A 14,106-nucleotide genomic window follows, 5' to 3' on the forward strand; every position below is an offset into this window, starting at 1 on the left:
AAACACACACAGCTAAGACACATTTACACTTGCCGACTGCTGTTTGGTACTTGAGAAATTTCACATCGAGAGAATAATCACTGTTTCAGGTAAAAGTAAGAGGCAGGGTGGTGATTTCACTTAAACACGTACACACTCATGTATGTGCACATTTTTCGGGCAACACACACACACACACACACACACACACACACACACACACACACACACACACACACACACACACACACACACACACGTCATCTTCACTCAAGGTAACAGGAATCTCCAGTATGATGGAAAAATCTTCCACAAAATAAAAGATTAATGTTATAAGTGAAAAAGCAATATCCCTTTCTTTTCCCCTCTGTGGCCTTTTTAATGGGAGGGTCATTTCATTTGATGTTTCTCCAAAACAAAATAAATTGTGTTCTCTGAGTGTGTCCCTACCTTTATTCCCCTTGCTAGCAATATAACTTAGAAACTTCTATAAGTGGAGGAAGAAATAAAGAGGAGCGAGAGGGCAAGGCGGTGACAAGAAAATATTTTGAAGGGGACAGAGATGGTCATAAAAGTGAGGGAAGAGAGGGGGAAGGACATGCAGAGCATGGTTTTCTTCATGCTTTATTTCTGTGTGCATGCATAATGGCAGCTTGCTATTTTAATAGGCAACCAGTAATTGTTACAGTTGTTACTGCTGTTGTGTTCAAACACTCACTTTTAAACAATTTTCTAGAGAACTAGACTAAACTCTTTTTTTTTTGTTGCACAATGATTTCACAATTAGTCCTTGTATTTGGAGCATGAGGCAAACTTCAGCACTTGAGGAGTTGTTAATGAGTGTTTAGAATCACATTGTTATCTTGCAAATGAAAACAAGGAAGTCACTCATCGGCAGGGGCATCATGGCGGCTGTTGTCGTGGAGACAGGATCCCAGCGAGGATAATTGCTGGAGGGGCTTAGCAGTGCGGGCCACCTGCCGCAGCAGTTGGCCGGGATCTGTGTGTGTATGCGTGTGTGTGTTTGCGGGCGTTTGTGGGTGTGTGTATATCCTGGCATAGATGTATACTGGGGCAGAGTAGTGGCGGGAGGCAGAGTGGGATAAGGAGGACATGGCGCACAAAGGGCTTAAACATAACCTCGCGCGAAAGTCTCTCATGGAGGATAAAAATTCTTTCAGGCTATATTACAGCACATATCACCTCTACTCTAGCTAATCCTAATGGTCTCGGAAAAGTCAGAGCAGACTGATGAACAGCAATGTGCAGCTCTTTGACCTGACACTCAAATCCAGCAAAGAGACAACAACAAGATGTACAAAAAAATTATATATATATATATATATTGTATTGATCCTTGCTTCATGTCTAGTTTGTGAATTCGCCTGCACACAAACACTTGCTTTCTCACAGACAAATACACCCTGTCACAAACACACTTCAGAAGCTGGACTATATGGAGTTGTATGCGCTGTATCTGGGACAGTGTGACAGTGTGATCATTTTCAATAGGATTTGTAGGTCGAGGGTCATCCCCAGAACAACAGCCTACTAATCCAGTCCCGTGTGTGTAAACGTGTGTCTGCACTAAGGTCAGGAGATGCTCTAATGGAGGGCTATAAAAGCAGCAGGGCCACTACAGTACAGAGTAGCTTTCTAAAGTAGCTACTGACTTTCACCATAACCCCCTTCATCTAATTCCAATTACCTTTCCGGTTGCAGTTGTTTATGAGCATTGTAGATTATCATCCTAAGTGTGTTTGCGCTGACAGTGATCTCTATCTGAGTCAGTGCAAGGGAGATAATTGGGTTATCAGATAGAGAACAATGCAACTATGTCGTTCCAGTGAGGAGAGAGAGAGAGAGATAGATTATCAGCAGTTTTTTTTTGGTATACAGATACTGTAGTTCCACTGCTGTTTCTTCACATGCATTATGATCCTGTATAGTGTCTTCTGGGCCGTACAGCTTCCCTCAGCACCGGCTCAGCGTTTGCTTATGTTTGGAGTTTTCCCACTCTGCGTTGTCACCATAAATCAGATGATTTATAATCTCAGCCTCGCGGGATTGTAACTTTTGCTTTTGTTATTAGACCACTAGAGTGGATTTGACTGACTGCTCACTTTCCCTTGGTACAGTCCAATGACTTTATTCAAAAGGCAGAACTGTCGGTAGATGCAGCTTCTTGGCAAGGGAAGTGAAAAAATGAACGTCTGAAAAGAAGCGGTGACACATGATCTGTGCTTGCACAGTACATCGATATTATGCAGTATTGCTTTCACGTTAGAGCTTACATCATAAAGAAGAAACTGCTGTTTAAAGTGAATTTTTTGAGTATTGAACAATCAGCATTTGTAGGTTTTGAACAGGGGCTGTAGAGAGTTTGGTCAGCTTGAATTCATGTCATTTTCAATGGACTACAATGGAAAAGTATTAAAACATCCATAAAAAACTTCTCCACTTTCCATCTGTTTTCTCAGTATGTTACAAACACTCATCTCCACGCAAAATATAGCTAAATACACAACTTGCATCTCAATCCTCTATTAAACTCGTTAGCAGGCGTGTGCGTTGGTTTGCGCTTCTTAAAGCCTCCTGCTGACTACAGCCGCCATTTTTCATCAAGGATGAAACTACAAAGATTTTCCAGCCAACTTTAAAGTCTACAGGGGGTGAGTGTTTGATACTTGAAAGACAGATTTTGAGGGGGATATCACTTAGAAGTCATCATGCACTCTAATTCTGCCGTGGTAAACTTAAAGCAGTTGCGGCATTACGTTCGTGTTCCATCAATCTGTGTGATTCATGTTCTCAATGTAAGCTCAGTATGTTAGTTATACAGTAACTATAATTTGATAAATGTCTATACTGTAAATCACTTTGAGCTGGTTCAACTTAAAAAATGAAGTGCAGCACTGCCTTACAAATGTAAAATAACTGAACGCAGGTTCAACATTTAGTTTAAAGTCTTTTCTTTTAGTTGTGTTTATTGAAAAAACACGTCCAATATGTTTAAGATATTAAGTTGAACTGACAACTGTTAGGTCACACTGATGAACATTACAAACAAATTTGATTTGCAGCTGCTGATGTTGGAGCTACTTTGTTTCAGTATTATGGTTCACAATGTTTTCATTATTGTGAAAACAAATGACTTATGACTAATGACAAATGACTAATGACAAATGACTAACATGACTTTTCTCAAATTGTATTAGAGGCACACAGTAAGTTTCCTTTATGTTTTCTATAAAAAATTATAGTGTCAAGAGAGCTTTAAACAAAGCATGCTGGGAAGTCTGCTAATATGCTGATCATGTTTCTTAAGAAGTTAAATGTAATAAGTTGTTTGAACTCTGTACGGTACATTCATTCAACTCATCATCAAAAGTTAGAAAAACTTGTTTAGAAGTTCTTAAGTGGTCTGAAAATAAAAACTAGAAATTTTAATTTTATTAACAGTAAACGTTTATTAAATAAAAAAAACTTGTATATTTACACTGAGTTAATGAGAATAGATTAGTTGATCCCACTACATTCTTATATGAATTTTTACAGTGTTAGTGGGCTGTGATTTTGGCAAGTTAATTTTATGCATCACTCTAACCAGAGTAAGAAAATCTGCATAAAATATTTTATTCTGTGTTTCCACAGTTTTTATCAACACCCATTAAAACATGTCTTTTTCTAATTCTTACTTGAATTTAATGACATGGTTTTAGAACAGTACAATAGTCTCTAGACATTTTCAAGAAAAAGATACATCAATCAAGTGTATTAATATCAGGGCTTCAATTTATCAAACTGCTAAATATGCAATTTGGGATTTAAAGAAAGATAAAAGTGACTTGATGAACTTTTAGAATAAAGGCTATTTATCAAACTTCTTAGCACTTTCAGAGAGCTCAAAGTGGATAAGACAGATCCTAGACGGCTGCATTAGGCAGACATTAGTCATGGTAAATAATATGTTAAATGAAGCAATATGTGTAATTTAGAATGGTTTTAGCCTAATATTAGTGTTTGATTTTAACTGGCTGTATTCCTCAATGTGGCACACTGAATTTATTTTGTTTCCATTATTTAATCTATATTTATTAATCCCTGTTTATATCTTACACAAACAGGATTTTACATAAACAAAATCACAAGATCACATCCAGGTATTGATAAAGTAAATTGTCAATAAATGGCTGTTTATGCTTTGAGCATACATGTGATCACTTGAAAGCTGCTTTTAAACTCTCTGGTGTAAGTAGGAGTAAGTCACTGTCTTGTTTGTCTTATTATTCACTTGCAGACAATAACTTTTTATTTGTAAATTGACTTTTTTGAGCTTACTTGAGTGTAATTCTTAAAAAGTTTGATAAATAAGGGGCCAGTGCTCTGCAATGTCAGAGACATACCAAACTGACAGCATGATTTGCTGCTTTTATTCATTTGTCACATGTCAACGGGGCTTAGATTTGAGTTTTTACTTGGACTACTTCGCCTCTTACTACTGTTTGTCATGTGTTCTTTGTCATTTATTATTCAAATATCTAAATATAATCCCAAAATAATCACTGAAATAAATCTGCTTTTTTCTTTAGTTATTGTTGTCGACATAATTTCCATTACCTTACCAAACAGCATTTCAAGATGAGCTGGTCGCATTCTTAAACACTACAATTAGAAGTGGTAATAACACTGAGAGCAAAAATAATAAAAGGAACAAAACAAAGAAGAAAGGGGAGGAAGAAAGAGAGGAAGAGGAGGCGGAGGTGGAAGAAAAAAGAAGGATATTTTAAGACATGCTCTGCACTCCATCAAGAGCTTGTTAAGCAGAATGCAGTAAAATTTAGAAAGACTATTGGATTCCCATTAAATAAAAGAAAGGAAAAAAAGCTATAAAATTTAATCAGTTACTGCATAGAAGTGTAGAAAACAGGAGAGGAGGTTGGAAACACAGTTGAGTGGAAATATCATGGACATCTGCATCTGCTAATTCTTGACCTAAATAAAATGTAACAGCAGAAAACTAATCAGTTAATAGATGTTAATAGATGTAAATGACAGTTCGGGGGCTTGGATTTTCAAATAATACTACAAATGTGTCCACTTTAAATTTAACGAAATGAACCAGTGTATGATAAATACTTACAAATAATACAAATAATGACCGCTTTGATACAATAAATGACTAAATATCGGAGAAAATAATAACCCCTTATCAGTCTAATTAGTACATCCTGGGGGCACGTGGAGCCTTCTCAATGTGATACAATCAAAACAGCGTTGCAGCTGCATTTTGCAAATTAAGCACCAGGAGAGATGACTGAGGATCTCTGGGATTTCTCTGTGCAAATATTTAACTTCTGTGGTGATGTAGATGTCAGACAACTGGCTTACAAGAGTAAGCTACATTCATTTTACTGAAATGTCTGCAAATGTCTCAATATGATGAGCCAACGACTGTGGAATTAAGGATTCTGGCAAGTGGAATTTATAAAGTTATCTGAAGTTTGGTGGACTATCAATGTGGGTCACGGGAGGTACTTAGAAATGTAGGAATCTGAATGAACAGATAATGAATTGGTTTTCTTGGTAGAAAACGACAAAAAAGGAGCGGCCTGAAATCTCGTAAAAAGAGTGAAAGGCTTTTCTGAGTGCAGGTAGGAAGAGGCCTGTACTCCTCCTTCTGAGTTCTATGGAGGGGCCGCAGCTTGAAAGTCTTGGCATCACTAGAAGAGGAGGATCAATTCTCTGGAGTTAAAAGTGCAGCAGCACTGCTGTCTATGCAAAGACAGTGATGATGCACGATCCTCTTGACCTTCACACTTCCTGTTGTGTTGTTTGGCAAGTTTACTTTTAAGCTCTCTGTCCCTCAGTGGCTTGGCAAGGGTTTAAAGGCACTCCTCATTCAGATACACACCACCCTTTGTGGGAACAATATGGATGTTTTTTGTGGAGAGTCATAGACGCAGCAGAAAAACTGAAATATGATCACATAAAGGGGAACATCCATACTTTAGATTGGGTGGAGACATTGTAATTCCTCAGCTCAAGATCGTCTTCAGTTGCCTTAACTGAGACCTTGAGCTACAAATTTTGCTGCAAGACATTTTAGCTGAAATTACATTTTTGACAATGTCTGTGCAAGGCAGCATTACCAAATGGGCAAAGTAGGCAACTGCCCCAAAGGCCCCATGTTCACTGTGTGGCAATTACTTTGTATTAATTTGACTAATTGCAATTTTTTGAGGGGAAATATGCACCATCAAAACATATTATACACTGAAATAATAAGGGCATTAAGGTGGCTCCTGTTCTTTTAACCAATCTTTAGGCTCTGTGTCAAGATGTAACTTCAATTCCATTATTACATCAATTTATAATATGTTTTAGAATATTGTGTTCACTGAAATTACCACTAAGTAACATTACACTACCACTAAGTAAAATTGGAGTGCTTTTTGGTTTTAGGGGTTCTGGGTAGAATAAAATGAAGATGTGTAGTCTGTGTGTGCTCTGTACCAGACGGGTACTTAATTGCAACAGGATACAGACACATGAGCACAAACAGCAGGGGTACCTGGGAGATGGGGTCCAAAGCTTTGCCCCAGGGCCCCTGAGTAGGTTAATCTTTCCGAGAGTCTGTGACTTGTTTATAAATATATAGTATTTATATCTAAAGGCTGCTATCTTTAGATTAATTCTCAAACCCTGACTGATGTTTTACTGTCTCTCTCTTTTAGGAGAACCCATACCTGTGTAGTGACGAGTGTGACGCCTCTAACCCAGACTTGGCCCACCCTCCTCAGCTGATGCAGGACCGTGAACGTAATGGCCTAATCACCTACTGGCAGACAGTCACATGGAGACGCCACCCAGAACCACTGCTGGCCAACATCACCATGTCCTGGAACAAGAGTCTGGAACTCACAGACGACATCCAGATCACCTTTGAGTATGGCCGTCCTACTATCATGGTAATGGATAAGTCCATGGACCATGGACGCTCCTGGCAGCCTTACCAGTTCTACGCTGATGACTGCATGGACGCATTCAACATGCCACCCAAACGTGTGCGTGACCTTTCACCCGCCAACATCACACGGGTCATCTGCACCGAGCAGTACTCGCGCTGGGTCGGCTCCAAGAACGACAAGAACGTGAAGTTCGAGGTGCGGGCGCGCTTTGCTGTGTTTGCAGGACCACGGCTACAGAACATGGACAGCCTGTACACTCGTATGGAAAGTATGAAGGGATTGAGGGACTTCTTCACCTTCACCAACCTTAGGTTGAGGCTTCTCAGGCCTGCCCTCGGAGGCACCTATGTCCAGAGAGACAACCTACTCAAGTACTTCTATGCCATCTCCAACATCGAGGTACCTGCCAGGTGAGGGTCAATGATGACTTTATTAGGGATCAACATTTTTAACTAAATGCCTTTATACATGTTCTTTCCTTTTAACATAAAAACAGAATTCACTTGGAACAAAACTACCACACATTTACAAAATGAGAGTTAAATGGTAATAATGTTGCGTAAAACTCTTTTTATTTTTTATTCATTTTGGCAGCCAAATTCAGAAATTTAGGACAAAATTTTCACACTACGACTGCTACTATGACCACAAACCAAACACTCAAAACACGTCATGAAATGACACGGAATACACTGACTGGCGAGACATTGTGTAAGCGCCCTTTTTGCAAGTGTAGGGAAAAAAACACACACACACACACACACTCAACAAGCAAAGAAGAAAACCTTGCGGAGGTGTGAAAGCTTGTGAGTTGTTTTGCTGCATTTTCAAAAACAGATAAAGGATGCAAGTTGATGATGTGCCTCTGCCCTCTATACTTTTTTGTATTTACGTCATAGCGCTACTTTTCACCACCAAACATTCATCACACAATCCGACATGCTTTAAATTCTGACACAGATTTTATTAAACCCATCTTACACAGTGTGACATGCAATAAACTCACACGATCCTTGTTGTTGCGCAATCTTCTAAAGTAAAATGTTCCCCACCATGGTCTGGTGTATAAGTTAAAGCCTTTTCACAGGGACTATTTCTTCAGCAGGATGTAGATTTAGCAAAAACTATTAACAGTTTTCAAATGTCATATTTCAGAGCTTTAGAAACAAAATCCCATTCACCCATCGTATTGGGATAGCAGCAGAAATGGATCTGAAAACATCTGCACATAAAACTGCACAGCACATAAATAGGTGCTTCTGGGTGTAAGTGGAAATGAGTGAACTGACCCCTTTCTCTCTGTTAAAATGCCTATTTACACACTGAACAGTTTGTTCATAGACATCACGTCCCACAGCAATATCAGCTGTTGAAATTACACCAGTTAAAACAAATCAATAATAAAATATATGTTTAGCAGATCATACTTTTAATGATAAAGCAATGGCCATATTGTTGAATATCTTTTCTCAAACGTAGCATATAAAAGAAAACCACCTGGTGATGACCGTAGCCTCTGGTCTGACATCCATGCACACACATTCACAGACTGATCTGAGGGTGTTTAAAATGACCCTATCTCTCTCAACATGAATCCTGGTCTGCCTGTCACCGGCCCCTGAGGACAATGATTAATGACAGAAACACATGGCCTCGGTGGTCTAACGTAAACCGCCATCCACATTCTGCCGGGGAGCAGGGAACCCTTACATGGCAACTTTGTGACAGTGAAGGATGCTTGGGCCATCACGCGCCTGCTTAGCATCAACAAGCCATCTCTCCTACCTTTCAGAATTATCATTCCAATCAATACGGCAGGCTGACATTTGAATGGTATTTAACATCCTTGTTGGGATGGCGTGGAATGGGAGGAAGGAGGTGTTGTGTGTGTGTGTGTGTGTGTGTGTGAAAGTGGTGGTGGGTGAGAACGGGAAAGTGAAAATGAGCGACTGTTTGAGGGGTGTTGGCTGATGTGGGCATTTTATGTGTATGTGTAGTTGAGGTATTGGGGGTGTTTGATGAAGTCCTGAGTGGATGCTGACACAGCACACACATGCACACACACACACACACACACACACACACACACACACACACACACACACACACACACACACACACACACACACACAGCCCTCTGGCACTGTGGAAAGGGCCTGCAGGTATTGATCACAGCCACTTTTCAGGCTCAGCATAGAATCAGAGAGAGAGAGAGAGAGAGATCAGCCCAATACCCTGGGGGTGAAACAGTCCATCACTATCCCAGAACCTCCACCATATCCAGTGAATTTAATAATCAAACATCCCTGTTTTGAAATATTTGTGCTTATTTCTTTATTTAGTAGTCCACAAGTGCACCACATCTAAGAATTTATCATCCGTCTCGCGTTCCCCGCTGTGCCGCTTTGCTTTAAACACCCCCTACACTGTAAGCTTTCAAACATTTCTCTTCATATTTATACTTCCAGAACATTTTCTTAATCTTTCTCTTCGTCCAGATCTAAAACATTTCTCTTCATATTTACACTTCCAGAACACTTTCTTAATTTCTCTCTTCGTTCAGAGAGCAGGGCTGGTGGCTGGTGACAGCTGGCGATAGTGTCAGTATGTGCTGGATCTGGTAACAGAGGACCCAAATTTAGCCCTGTGGAGATGACTGAGGCCAGTCCGTCTTCCGCCCCGGCCACCCACACCTCCCGTAACATAATCACTAATCAATAAGTTATTCTGGGCAGCCAGCAGGAGTATTAGGTGATAGTGGTGGGGGGTCTTCAACAGTACAGTACAATCAGGAGTGTCTGATGCTTACGGCTGGGAAATTGATTTTGGGGAGCGAGACGATTAGTCAATGTTCCCTGGACAAAAGGCTAAGCTATTTCATCTCATCTCATCTGGCCTTAGTAACATATTGGGATTTCCAATGCTTAAAATTTGAATAATGAATATTCCGCTCCGCTGGTGCTCTGGCGGGGACGGCGCACTGAAATGGGTTTTATATGATCAAGACCGAGTGGCAGTGTACAGCAGGTCGCCACGGTAATGAGATATGCTGGTGTTATCGATGGATAGAGGGTTGTAGTCACTTCCTGGCCGTATTGTATGTCCCCGGGCCTCTAGCTGTGGCTCTCTTGCTGAACCCAGTTAAAAGTAATTATTATTAGTTAACTGTTCTTAATGACCTGAGTTGAGCCAGGACGCAGACAGCAAAACAAGCCCTTTTCCCATCAACCAGTGTAAGATGTTACCTCTATGGGACGTGTCTCTTTTATCTGACGCTGCATTGTCAGAGTGACTGGCCGGCCTCGAAAGAGCTGGGCGCAGGTATGCGGGAAGGCAGGTACTCAGGGCTAAATAGTGCTGCTTTATCAATAAATACGTAACCCGATAGGCCATTAAGTGCAAACGCAGGGAAGTTAGATTTGATGGGAGGGGGGTTGTAAATTTAGATGTGTGGACGCAATGACAACACTCAGCAAACTGGATCTTGAGCAAGTTGTGAGAGGGCATTTAGGGCGGAGGGCAGCCAGAGGTGGAGCAAGGATTTTAAAGCAGGCAAAGAGGGGAGAAGGTCAAACAGAGGGAGTGGAGTGGAGGCAAAGTCAAATTGGATAGAGTCGATAGAATATTATTATATGATTCAGCATCACTCACTTTGTGTTGCAAAGTTCTCCCAAGGTTAACTGTAATGAGCTACAGTAGTGACTACAATATAAACTCGAAGCCAAGGTGTTTTGGGTTTTGAAAGCCTCAGGCTTTATGCTCATTTTACAGGCTATATTCAACCCTTAGATGTGGCCATTTCCATATCACTGATGGGCCATGTGAAAGCCATCTCCAACCATCAAAGATAGAGTAGCAAGGCTTCAACTCTATCATCATTTACATCAGTGAAATCATATTCACCGGGAAGCTTTACTCATAAGCGGAGCTCTCAAATTCCCTCCTCATTCATTGGCGCGCCATCTCTCCATCCCTGTTCTCTCTGTCCCATCTGTCAGCCTCCCTGCTGGACTGTTGTGTGGACTATAGCGGGCTGTGGCCAGACTGTAGTCTGCATTATGGATTAGACGTGGGGTCATGGATTGGGCCTTTTTTAATGAAATAAGCAGCAGGTCGTACGTTGGGTCTTTATAATGGAATAAAGGAAAGGCTGTAAGCTCAGGAAGAGCTAACTAAGTGGATTAGGGCCAAGACAGAAAGGAGGAGACGGAGCAGGATGAGGAGGAAGACGAAGTCTGCATCGTTTTTCTCTCCTCGCTGGCAATCGCTGCAGCATCGGGCCCTCTTCTCCCCGACTTCTCAATTTGGTTTGATTGGCTGATGGGGGAAGAATGACATTTAAGAGAAGCCAAGTATGCAGTATCTTATTCCCCTACGTCAGTCAGCTGAGCAAGTGAGGAAAGGAAAAGTTAAGCACATGTACAACATGATTGTCATGCAACTAGCGAAAGGAAATTCACATTTTGACGAATAATTGTGCCCACAGAATGTATAAATCTAAAAATTCAACCAAACTTTTTTACAAAAATGACCCCTTATTGGCATTTAAAGAAACAAATTTCTTTTTATTAAACTACTGAACACATCATTGCTGATGATGGTGATATTTCTTGAGGAATAAAGAACCGATGAATGGATTACGATCATGCACAATCTAAATTATTGTAAGTAAATTGTAACAAGAGTCTACAGCCACCCAAGCAGCTCTGTATAGGCTGTATGTTGTATGGTTCATTGAGCTTAAAGTTAATGTCAGCATGCTAACATCCTCACAATGACAATGCTAACATGCTGATGTTTAGCAGATATAGTGTTTACCATGGTCACCATTAGTGCTGTGTAATATAACCAAAATCTCATAACCGATAAAGGTAATTTCATATCCAGATAATGATACATATCAAAACATAGCACATTTTCTGTAAATTCAGTGAATAGTTTATTTAAAATTATTACATTTTGAATTATATACTTATACTATATATAATAAAAAGTAGTTGTTCATATTTGATTATCTGTCTCCTTTTATTTAGAAACTTTCCACAAATTTCCAATTAAGCATGTGACAAAATATAAAATATTAATGTATAATATATAAAAAGGTATGGTTTTCTGGTCCGTGTCAGACTTTAAACCAACGGCTCTGCGACAGAAGTAGCTCTTCCTTTTAGGGACGTTAGTATGTATTTTCTTGGTTGCTCAGAGTCCTTCTCCAGTTATATTTCAGTCTGAATCACAGTGTCTGACTGACACACCAACATTGCCACCCCTACAGCCGCAAGCCTGGTTAAAAATGAATTAAGAATAGTAATAATATTAATAACCCTACTACTGCTACTAGCAGTACACAAGGTGTAATGATTTAGTTATGTAGACTTCAATCCCTAATTACATCTGATAGGCCCAGTCTTGTCTAAAGACCCAATATTTCCCAACAACTAATTATTTTCCAGTAGTGAAAATTAGTTAAAAGCAGACCTGCCAGAAAAAACAAGCCATATGAATGCTAATGATATTCAGAGTGTTTTTACATGGTCATGTTGTTTCATGCCTGCATGACTCATTTATCGTTGTGTGTCTGTGTTCCTCTCAGAGCCACCATGGCCCCCCCACTGACACAGATAATGTGCTGAGAGGTTTAAGCTTTCCATCTCCTCACAGAAAACTTTACTGGTGTCTTTTAACATCTTGCAGAGAGTAGAGAAAGGGCAGTCAAAGCAGTTTCATGGCTTTCATGTTTCTGTAGCTGTTTTTATTTTTTTTTTTATATAACAGCTGTAATTCTCCATCAAATGGATTTTTTTCTTACAAAAATCATAACTGTAGTCATGAATACATTATATATATGATATGATAATAACACCTAATCTGCCCTAAGGGCTGCTGTATTTACACCTGGTTTTAGGCATCATCTTATCTCAAATCTGTCGCCTTTGTTATCTGATCTCAATATGCTAATTATTACGGCTGGAAAACTTGGTGCGTCTCAGGTCAAGGGAAGGAATGCCGTGGACAGGTGTCATGTGTGCTTTGTAGCTTGTATGTGTGCACACTATCTAGACATCAGATCACACTATAAGCCTGAAAACTATGAAATCTGATTTTGGGACTATGATGTTAAGTGGACCAAAAGATTACATGGCCAATTCTGGTTGGAACACCTGATATCATGAGATCTGTACCTGGATACATCATCTGGATAATGAGGCAATAGCCAATTACACCTGGTCTTAGTAAACATTCTCGTTATTATAGTTCTGCCCGTATTGTGATCGGATATCAATATTGCAAATTCAGATGTGGTCTGCCTCATCCGATTGCAGTCTGATCATAATGCGCTCTGTATGCATTAACACATTTTTCCTTATCCAGATGGGATATCCAGATACAGATGTAAATAGGGTAAAAGGGTAACTTAAACCCAAACCTTATTACATTTCAGCAAATATGTAAAGTAAGTAAATGTGAAGCACAACAACTCTATCGCTATGACTTGACCCATCAACTAAAACTGTTGTTCTCAACCTGGGGGTCATAAGATAAATTTGAGGGGTTGATTGATAAAAGGGGAACTCCACTGATGTTACACAACGTCATGATGTCAAATCCTGTCTGTGAGTACTATAAACCGTTCAGCGCAGTGTTTTGGTGTCTGATAAGCCCTTAAACGCATTAATCTGGTACTTCAGCTCGATGTCATGAATCTTATTTCATTGTCTCACCGATACCTTAAACAACAAAGGGTTTGACTCGGAAGAAGAATCTCTGGTTCTGCTGCATTGATTTTGATCCTTTAAAAAAATAAATAAATAAATAATTCATAATGAAGTGGAGTGCAATGCTAAATTGGTAGTTATCTTTTAACAGAATAAAAAAGAAGGAAAATCCTTTAAAAAAAAATTATATCTATATATATAGATATATAGATATATATATTATTTAAATTGTAACTGCAACATACCCATTTATATTTGGAAATCATAAACCTTCACTAACCCTGATATATACTTTTGCAGTCACACTGCCTCCTGAGGGATGGACTAATTAGACTCTTGCAGTGGCTAAATCTGTCTGCTACAAAGCTTTATTGTTTCACTGGAAGCATGAATGAAGATGACAGGGTAGATAGTGAGGAATCTCTGTGGCCTCGAGGCTT

The 14,106-nt window shown here is 39.7% G+C and overlaps 1 protein-coding gene across 26 annotated transcripts in view; it reads left to right on the forward strand.

Annotated features, from left to right (window-relative positions):
- The window catches only part of ntng2b (netrin g2b), a 64,626-nt gene that overhangs the window by 7,569 nt on the left and 42,951 nt on the right, over positions 1-14,106 (forward strand). For all 26 annotated transcript variants that reach the window (XM_051413002.1, XM_051413001.1, XM_051413003.1 and 23 more), the window contains exon 3: positions 6,717-7,360. In XM_051413002.1, the coding sequence (XP_051268962.1) occupies positions 6,717-7,360 (644 nt within the window). The remainder of the gene's footprint in view (positions 1-6,716; positions 7,361-14,106) is intronic.

The sequence above is a fragment of the Dicentrarchus labrax genome, unplaced genomic scaffold (genome assembly GCF_905237075.1).
Source record: "Dicentrarchus labrax unplaced genomic scaffold, dlabrax2021, whole genome shotgun sequence".
Taxonomy (NCBI): Eukaryota; Metazoa; Chordata; class Actinopteri; family Moronidae; genus Dicentrarchus; species Dicentrarchus labrax.